At 46.9% G+C, this 10,090-nt stretch overlaps 1 protein-coding gene across 1 annotated transcript; it reads left to right on the top strand.

The window, feature by feature from the left end:
• The first annotated feature begins 952 nt into the window (after positions 1 to 952).
• Positions 953 to 5,698, top strand: amdhd2 (amidohydrolase domain containing 2). Its single transcript, XM_062408307.1, has 11 exons — positions 953 to 1,244; positions 1,346 to 1,482; positions 1,932 to 2,071; positions 2,397 to 2,451; positions 2,556 to 2,768; positions 2,857 to 2,945; positions 3,544 to 3,688; positions 4,264 to 4,371; positions 4,460 to 4,528; positions 4,826 to 4,927; positions 5,014 to 5,698. Exons 1-11 carry the CDS (start codon positions 1,162 to 1,164, stop codon positions 5,091 to 5,093), a joined length of 1,221 nt encoding a protein of 406 aa, XP_062264291.1. The 5' UTR covers positions 953 to 1,161; the 3' UTR covers positions 5,094 to 5,698.
• The last annotated feature ends 4,392 nt before the right edge of the window (positions 5,699 to 10,090 follow it).

Raw genomic sequence — 10,090 nt, 5'->3', positions numbered from 1 at the left:
AAAAACAGAAAATCAGCAGCTCAGGTGCGAAGGAGGCAAGCGTTCATTGGTTGGTTGGTTTGTTGTGTTTCAGCGCCACCTGCTGGTGATGATTTGTTTTGTTTCCTATTCTGACTTTTACGTTTTATTATTCATACATTTTATTTATAGTTTATTGTGGCTGAGATTGGCTGTTTAGAAACGTTCCTCCTCTTTTCTGATTCTGATTATTCAGTTTATAATAATAATAATAATTAATAGTAGTAGCAATAGTAGTATTTGTATGATTATGATTTTACTTTATAATAATCACTGTGTCAGGGGCCTGTCTCTCTGTCTGTCTCTCTGTCTGTCCTTCTGTTGATCTGTTGAACTGTTGATCAGCTGATCTGCAGCTCCGTCACGTGACGTGACTTCCTCCACTTCCTGTTTCTGTTGCACAGACTCAGCTGATCTCAGGTGAGTAACCAGCTCGACTCAAGTAACTTATTACCGCAGAACGTTACTTTCTTCACCGCTTCACTGTTAATGAACGGATAATTTTATAAGTTAATACGAAGTTCATTTGCCGAACTCGGTTTAAAAAACCAGCAGTTTAGTGCAGGTCGTGTTTGTACTTTAACCGATTGAAGCGTCGCGGTGACGAGTAAACAAGTCGAGATAGTGAAATAACGGGTGGAGTATTGATCATTAAATATGAGCCGAGTTATTAACTAGATTCTTCTGGTTCTCAAACTTCTATGTTCTTCTTCTGTAAAGGTTTGTAACTCAGGTCAGAGCCAATAACGTGTCAAATTCACTGTTTTCTCGATGGAGTTTGTAATCCGGTATTTCAATGCAGAGAACAAAGTTTACATATCACAGATATCCTCATTACTTTGGAAACGGTCATTTCCGAGCTGCCCGAGGTCACATGTGTGTGCACGAGCTCTTCAGGGTCAAAGTGCTGCAGTGATAAGAAATACACTGAAGTGAATAAATGAAGAGAAATAAATGAATGACTTTGAGTTCAACTTCCTGGAGCTCAGCAGTCTGCCTCAGTGCTTCATCAGAGTCTCAAGGTTCATAGAGAATAGAGAATAAAGACAGAAGTGCAGAGTCTGATCTGTGTGTAACTGATGAATCTTTGTCTTCACACTCGTCTGTAGAGAGAGAGAGAGAGAGAGAGAGAGAGAGAGAGAGATGCCGTCTAACAAGTCAGTGTCGGACGCCCCCATCACCCAGTTCATCAACTGCAGAATCCTGAGAGAGCACAAGCTGCAGAGGTACGACCCGTTCTCCCCTCCGACACACACCACACCATACAGTGATCAGAGCTGAGAGAGAGTGTGTGTGTGTGTGTGTGTGTGTGTGTGTCTGTGTGCAGGGAGGACCTGTGGGTCCGTGGAGGGAGGATTTTAGATCCAGAGAAGTTGTTCTTCGATGAGCAGGGTTACGCTGACGAGTGTGTGGACTGTGAAGGCAGCATCATCACCCCGGGCTTCATAGACGTCCAGATCAACGGTAGACAAACACGCACACACACACACACACAGACACACACACACTGGTCTGTGTCCTTCCTTCTGGGTGTCTCAGGAGCTGATCTGTGATTCCTCAGACATCTGTTTTTTTCTCATCAACAGTTTCACCAGAGTTCAGTCAGTTTACGATCAGTTATGAGAAAATCCTCAACCTGAAGAAACTGGAGCCAGAAAATCTCACAACTGAAATAATTTTTAGTTTCATTTTTCAGAACAGTTGCTGGTAAATTCTGTCGTTCCAGCTGCTGAAATATTCATATCATCAGATTTATGATAAACTGACACGTTTGAAGAAGTTTATTTAATGCAACACTGACTCTGCAGTTTAAACATAAATGAAATCACAGAAACTGGATAAACTGATGTTTAGACTGAGGACACTGACACACGTGTTATTGGATGGTGATGGTCACATGGGTCGTCCTCCAGGAGGATACGGCGTGGACTTCTCTCAGGCCTCTGATGATGCTGGCGCCGGCGTTTCTATCGTGGCTAAAAAGATCCTGGAGCACGGAGTGACTTCCTTCTGTCCGACGCTGGTCACCTCCCCCCCCGCCGTCTACCACAAGGTCAGCACCACTTTAATCTGACCTTGTGACCTCTCATGTCAACGAGAGTGTAGAGTTTCCTTCACACAAGAAACATCAAGATCTACAAATACTAAGTACTTATTTCACTATTACATGTTTTCATTATTGTTAAATCAACTAATAAGAATGAACACAGACAGAAAAACAATCACTAACTCCAGTGAAGGCATTTCAGCGTCAGGTCTTCTTAGGCTGCAATATGGAACTTCACCACTAGATGCCACTAAATCCTACACACTGAACCTTTAGGTCTGGTTCATCTGTCGTCTGCTTAAAGGTTTGATGTGATGAGAATGTGTTTCAGGTTTTACCTCAGGTCAAAGTTCACAGCGGAGGTCGACATGGAGCGGGAGTTCTCGGTACGATGGCGGTGAAGTAGAAACCGACTTCATGTCATGTGACATCATAACGTCCCTCATTGGCATGATGCACGTGAGGACGAACCCGGCGTCTGTCTCCGCAGGTGTCCACCTGGAGGGCCCGTTCATCAGCCTGGAGAAGAAGGGAGCGCACCCGGAGCAGTTCCTCCGCAGCTTCCAGGGCGGGGGGGTCGTCGACCTGATGGAGACCTATGGCGGCCTGGACGACGTTGCCATGGTAACACTGGCTCCTGAGCTGGCCGGCAGCGACTCGGTGGTGAGGGCGCTCTGCCAGAGGGGCGTCACCGTGTCGTTAGGTGAGCCCTGGTGTCCCGGTCCTGGTCCTGGTCACATGACGCTCTTCAGCTTCCTGCTCACGTGTTTCCTCTCCTCTTCCTCGTGCAGGTCACTCAGTGGCCAACCTGTCTCAGGCCGAGGACGCCGTGAGCAGCGGAGCCTCGTTCATCACTCATCTCTTCAACGCCATGTTGCCTGTGAGTCCACACTCAGTGTTGGTCTGTGTGTAGGTCACATGTTCGAGCTCGAAGCACGTGACGACTCTGAGACGGCAGATTCAAGACCCAGAGACCAGAACGTGTGCGTGACTGTGGTACAGTGGGCGGCACTGTGGTACAGTGGGTGGCACTGTGGTACAGTGGGTGGCACTGTGGTACAGTGGGCTTCACTGTGGTACAGTGGGCGGCACTGTGGTACAGTGGGCTTCACTCTGGTACAGTGGGCTTCACTCTGGTACAGTGGGCGTCACTGTGGTACAGTGGGCGGCACTGTGGTACAGTGGGCGTCACTGTGGTAGAGTGGGCTTCACTGTGGTACAGTGGGCTTCACTCTGGTACAGTGGGCGGCACTGTGGTACAGTGGGCGTCACTGTGGCACAGTGGGCGTCACTGTGGCAGAGTGGGCGGCACTGTGGTACAGTGGGCGGCACTGTGGTACAGTGGGCTTCACTCTGGTACAGTGGGCGGCACTGTGGCACAGTGGGCGGCACTGTTCCCTACCAAGCTCCCCGTGTGTCCGTGTTCTCTCTGGTTTTCTCCCACAGTTCAAGTCAGATCTGTCTTTGCTTTGATCCAGTTCCACCACCGGGACCCGGGGATCGTGGGCCTGCTGACCAGCGACCGGGTGCCCGCGGGCCGGACGGTGTTCTACGGTATGATCGCTGACGGGATCCACACCAACCCAGCTGCTCTGCGTATCGCCCACAGAGCCCACCCCTCAGGTCAGAGACGATTCTCCTCCTAGTGGTTCTGGATTGAAACGTGCACACGGGACGACCGAGCTCCGGTTCTTTAGTGAAGTTCACAGGAATCGAACTGGAGATGAGGAACGAGGCAGGAAGAGCAGAACACACGTTTACAGTCGGTTAGTTTGGAGAAATGAAGAAACTTCTTAAGCTGAAGCCAAATAATCTGGATCGCCCCCTGGTGTCTGGCTGCAGTACAGGTTATTCACCTCCTCCTCCATGTGAGCAGATGGGACATGGACCAAACTAAATTAAATGAATGTCAAAGATGTTTCTGTCGTCTCAGGTCGTTCTTCTCTCTCTAATCATTTATTTGATGATATAAAAACAGGATGAGTCGTGATGATTGACAGCTGACACTGACTCCTGATTGGTCAAAGGCTTGTCTGCGGCTCCACTACTTCATGTTTGTACAACAAGGTGGAGAATTGTTGACTTTATTTACCGTCACTACTCGTCCTCACCGCTCTGTGGATCCTCGTGAAGATCAGCTGGAGCGTCCAGAGCGACAGCAGCCGCTGGTCGGGGGTGTGACCTGTTTGTGTTTCCAGGTCTGGTGCTGGTGACGGATGCGATCGCAGCGATGGGTCTCCCCCCCGGGAGCCACACTCTGGGCCAGCAGGTCATCGAGATCCAGGGTCTTCACGCTTACGTGGCAGGTCTGGATCAATACATGATGATCTGGTGGAATCAGGAAGTGGAGGTGTGAGAGTTCTAACTCCGCTCTAACTTGTCTCTGTCCGTCAGGCACGAAGACGCTCAGCGGCAGCATCGCCACCATGGACATGTGTGTGCGACACTTCAAACAGGCCTCAGGTGAGTGTGTGTGTGTCTGTGTGTGTGTGTGTGCGACACTTCAAACAGGCCTCAGGTGCGTGTGTGTCACTTCGGTTTCATCAGCTGGAATTTGCATCATCTAAGTTTCACTGTGAGGCTCAGAAACACATGTTTTCATTATCTTCTGTTCTGAAAACTGCAGTTTAAAGTGAGTGTGTATGTGTCTGTGTGTGTCTGTGTGTGTCTGTGTGTCTCTGTGTGTGTCTGTGTGTGTCTGTGTGTGTCTGTGTGTGTCTGTGTGTGTCTGTGTGTCTCTGTGTGTGTCTGTGTGTGCAGGCTGCAGTGTAGAAGAAGCTCTGGAAGCTGCTTCTCTTCATCCAGCTCAGCTCCTGGGCCTCAGCCACAAGAAAGGAACCCTGGACTACGGCTCGGACGCAGGTGACGACCGGCTGCTTCAGCTCAGAGCAGATAAATGAAGTCACATCATTTCTTCACGTGTCTCATGTTCTCACTCGTGTTTTCAGACCTCACTCTGCTCGACGATGACCTCAACGTAAGAGCCACATATATTTCTGGAGAGGAGGTTTGGAGAAAAGATCCGTAGAAGAAGAGTCTGATGGAGCCTGGCCCGACAGCTGGAGCCTTCAGGGGGCGCTGTTTCCCCCAGTCCACAAATCTGAGCCATGACTTGACTCATCAGATCCGACCTCAGAGTTCATCTCTGGTTCCTCACTTTAAAGACTGAAGGTGTTTCTGACCATGTGACTCTGCTGCCGTGGTGTCGTTTCAACACTTGTTCACATTTTGAATCATTTCAGTTTGACCTCCTCAGACACAGGCTCGCTGTAGGTAGAGCGCCACCCTCTGGACAATCTCCAAACTTTTCTTTCAATCTGTTCCGAGTCTCACTGCGAGGTTTAAGGAGATGGTTTTTTATAAATGATGATATTCTGACTGTAAGAGACATTTATTTTCATTCCTCCTGATAAAATCACTTTGCACAAAACCAGATAAATCAACAGTGACTGACAGGAAGCAATACGATTTAGCAGAGGACGACTCGCTGCAGGAGACACACCCACGTGTTTCAAGCATCATATCTGTGTCGCACATCTTTAAAAACGTGCTGTGGTTCCAAACATGTTGTATTTTCTATGTAAATGTTTTTCCTGACGTTTGGTTTTCTAAATAAAATGTGTCTGGATTTGACTGGAATTAGTAGAAATACTCATGTGAAGTACAAGTTCATTTCAGATACTTCATCAACACATTTATTATGTTTGAGATTTAAACTGAACAAAGTTGGAAAATGAAGTTCCTGAATTCATAATTAGCTTTTCCTGTAAACTATAAACTACGAAATGTATCAACAGCTTCCAATGCAAAAGTTGAATCTAGAAGAAAAGGAAAATTCTGGAACTCGTGGTACTTTGTTTTAAGAATCGTCTGATTCTGTGGTTTCTCAGTGAAACGGTCATTTCTTTGTCCTTAAAGAATTTAAATGACACTAATGTGTTTTTAATCTTCAGTAGAAAACTGACTGAACAGCTCAACTTTTCATTTTAACATTTACAGCACAAAAACACATGAGAAGAAAGGTTCAGTGTGTGTGTGTGTGTGTGTGTGTGTGTGTGTGTGTGTGTGTGTGAGAGAGAGGTCGATACCTCCTGCCTGTCTGTCTGCTGCCTGTCCTGGACACGTCCCTTGGAGACACGAGCTGTCCACAGGAGGGGGACGTCAAGCTGAGCTCATTGAGGACAGGAGGAAACAGACTTCAGAATAAAAGCTACGACCAGATTGTTTCCTATGAGCTGTTTGTTTTGAGTTTAACTCAGAAAAATCCCTGGAATTAATGTTAATGAGCTTTTAATATGGTCTTTTCAGAAATTTTGAATAATATTGATGAATATTGATATTATGAATATTATTATATTGTCTGATTTATTTTATTATTTAAATTTGTGTTAATAAATGTTGCAGCGCTCGCTCGATAGCAGAGACTTTATTTTGAAAGAGCTGATAGGAAGTGTGTGCTGTTCCCAGTGTGTTGATGGTGAAGGTCTGGAGGAGCCGACTGATCAGAGGATGCGGAGCTCAGGAGGCGGCAGGAGGATCCAGACCCGGCTCGTCCATCTGCAGAAGGTGAGTCTGCTGCCTCACGGCCCACAGGAGGAGGAGGAGGAGGAGGAGGAGGATGTTCGCCCATGTCCACTCATTTCCACTCATGTCCTCTCATGTCCTCTCAAGTCCTCTCCTATCCTCTCATTTATTCTCATGTCCTCATTTCCTCCGAACTCCTCTCATGTCCTCTCCTCTCCTCATGTCCTCTTATGTCCTCTCACATCTCATGTCCTCTCACTTCTCATCATGTCCTCTTATGTCCTCTCACATGTCCTCTCACATCTCCTCATGTCCTCTTATGTCCTCTCACATGTCCTCTCACATCTCCCCATGTCCTCCCATGTCCTCTCATGTCCTCTTATGTCCTCTCACATCTCATGTCCTCTCACTTCTCATCATGTCCTCTCACATGTCCTCTCACATCTCCCCATGTCCTCTCACATGTCCTCTCACATCTCCTTATGTCCTCTTATGTCCTCTCACATCTCCACATCTCCTCTCATGTCCTCTCATGTCCTCTGAGCTGTCCTGCAGGTTACCTGAAGTCTGAGTGAAGTTCACAATCTGCAGCAGAATTCCTTCAGTTTGGATTCCGATCTGAAATCGTTTGTTTTCCAGGAAGTCACTCGTGTGATTTTAATGTGACACATGTCCCTTCAGGTTCTTCTGTCCTGCTGCAGTTTTCAGAGACTTCAGGTCCTTGCTCAAGGACACAGAGGTGGTGAGAGCAGGACGAGCCTCCGTCTGATTCTGTGTGAAAGTCACAGACGGTTTCTTCTGTTTGAGTCAAATCACAGTTAATATTGTTTCAGTTTGAAAATCTTGTGTTCAGTGTTTTTCTGTAGTTTTCTGAAAGATTAAATTTCAGTTTTATTTTGTTTCGAGGTTCAAGTTTTCTTAATTTTTTACAAAAAAATGTATTGTTCTGTTCGAGAGAAAAAACAAAACCAATCACGTTCATTGAGGTCGGACATTACCCATGATCCCCGGCTTCCTGAACATTTTAGGAGTATTTTATTAAATTATTTCTATTTTTAAAAGTGTACCAAGATTAAATTTGAATATTTTCTTAAGACAACTTTTATTATCACTGATTGTATTATTAATAATAAAATGTAAAAGTTTAATATGGACCTGGGAATCAGGGTTATTTTTAATTTGAGGGAAAACTTTCACTTAACTTTAATAAAACATTAAATATGTTTAAACCCTAAATTTATAAAACTATAAATATTTTTCTCCAAACTTAACAAATAAAAATAGATAAAGATGATTCTACATGTTGAGTTGTTCCACCGGCTGTGTTCTCCTGTCTCCTGCTCTTTCAGGGCCTCTGCTCCTGAGCCAGCTGCATCATGGGAGGTTCCACCTCGTCTCTTGTTGAGGAGGTCGAGGGCGGAGCCGCACCTCGGGGTGCGGCTCCGCCCCCCTCCCCCACCATGGGGTGTTTGAGGAGCAGCCAGAGCACCTTCCTCCCCCGACAGCTTCCCCGAGCCGGCAGGCACCGGGAGCGCAGGTGAACCTACAATCATACATAACAAAAACTTGTGTTACTATTCTTAGGCATTATTAGGTCCCTGTGACCTTGACCTTTGACCTTCACCAACCGAATTCCAATCGGTTCATCTGAAGAAACTCCCTCGTGATATTCTACAGATTTCGTGTTCACAACAATGAGACGGACGGAGAACCTGAACGCATCGTGCCTCCGGCCACTAGGTGTCGCCACCCCGGAGACTTCAAACTAAGAGGATATGATAAATCAACAAAATAATAATAAACAGATGCAACGACACATTTAACAGGATTAACAGCTTCAGTTGAAATACTGTGTGAAGATTTATGTAAAGAAGACGTAATGATGATGATTAACGACGTGTTCCACATTGAATCGTGCGACTGCCGAGCAGAGGAGAGATTTCATTTATATTCTGCACACTTTATGAATTTTTCATTAATTGGTCGATAAAAAGTGAACGTCATCCTCCCTGAGCGTTGTCCACATGTCTGCTTATTAATTATTACTGTCCCTCCGTCTGAATTCCAGTCTGTGATGGTCTCCTGCACCAGGCTCGAGTTACTCGCTGACAGGAAGTGATTGGATGATGAGACGATGGTCTGGAACACATGAGAATTCCAAAGGGAATCAGAAGAGAAGTGTTCGTCTGATACATGGAGATCAAACGTCCTTCAATAGAAAGTAAACTGAAAAATTAGACATAGTTTCAATTATGTCTGTAATTAGGTTGGTAGGTAGGTCGGAAGTAGGGAAGTATGGTTGGTTGGTCACCTGGCTGGTCACCTGGTTGGTCACCTGGTTGGTCACCTGGCTGGTCACCTGATTGGTCACCTGGTTGATCACCTGGTTGGTCACATGGCTGGTCACCTGGTTGGTCATCTGGCTGGTCACCTGGTTGGTCATCTGGTTGGTCACATGGCTGGTCACCTGGTTGATCATCTGGTTGGTCACCTGGTTGGTCACCTGATTGGTCACCTGGCTGGTCACCTGGTTGATCACCTGGTTGGTCACATGGCTGGTCATCTGGTTGATCACCTGGTTGGTCATCTGGTTGGTTTCCTGGTTGGTCACCTGGTTGATCACCTGATTGGTCACCTGGCTGGTCACCTGGTTGATCACCTGGTTGGTCACATGGCTGGTCACCTGGTTGGTCATCTGGCTGGTCACCTGGTTGGTCATCTGGTTGGTCACATGGCTGGTCACCTGGTTGATCATCTGGTTGGTCACCTGGTTGGTCACCTGATTGCTCACCTGGCTGGTCACCTGGTTGATCACCTGGTTGGTCACATGGCTGGTCATCTGGTTGATCACCTGGTTGGTCATCTGGTTGGTTTCCTGGTTGGTCACCTGGTTGGTCATCTGGTTGGTCACATGGCTGGTCATCTGGTTGATCACCTGGTTGGTCATCTGGTTGGTTTCCTGGTTGGTCACCTGGTTGGTCATCTGGTTGGTCACATGGCTGGTCACCTGGTTGATCACCTGGTTGGTCACCTGGCTGGTCACCTGATTGGTCACCTGGATGCAGTCACTCGTCCACGTTGAGCTGCTTGTGTTCTGGAAGTGTTTGGCCTGATGCCCAGATGCTTCAGGCGCCGCTGGAGAATTGAGGCCGGACGTCCCACCGGCTCCTCGGCGCCGCGGCACAAATCCTCCGGACTTGATTTACAGTCGAGTCCGATCAGACACGATCCTGAGATGTGCTGCGGTGGTTCAGTTCCTTATTCAGTGCATTAAAACACTTTGTGGTAATACCATCAGTGTGTGTGCGGCACCAGTTACACACAAGACTCTCTTCTCACGGGTGTGCAGCTTCTTGTATTATTTCCATATTCATGCATTCTAATCTACATTATTTATATCAGTAAATCAGAACACAGGAAATCCCCAAGCTCTGTTTTCCTGAAGTTTCAGAAAGATCAAAACTCCTTCAAGTCCTTGACTAACTCGCCGGGCGCCCTGCA

This window comes from Platichthys flesus, chromosome 16 (assembly GCF_949316205.1).
Source record: "Platichthys flesus chromosome 16, fPlaFle2.1, whole genome shotgun sequence".
Classification (NCBI taxonomy): Eukaryota; Metazoa; Chordata; class Actinopteri; order Pleuronectiformes; family Pleuronectidae; genus Platichthys; species Platichthys flesus.
The sequence above is the reverse complement of the archived record's forward strand: the minus strand, read 5'-3'. Positions and strand labels throughout refer to the sequence as shown.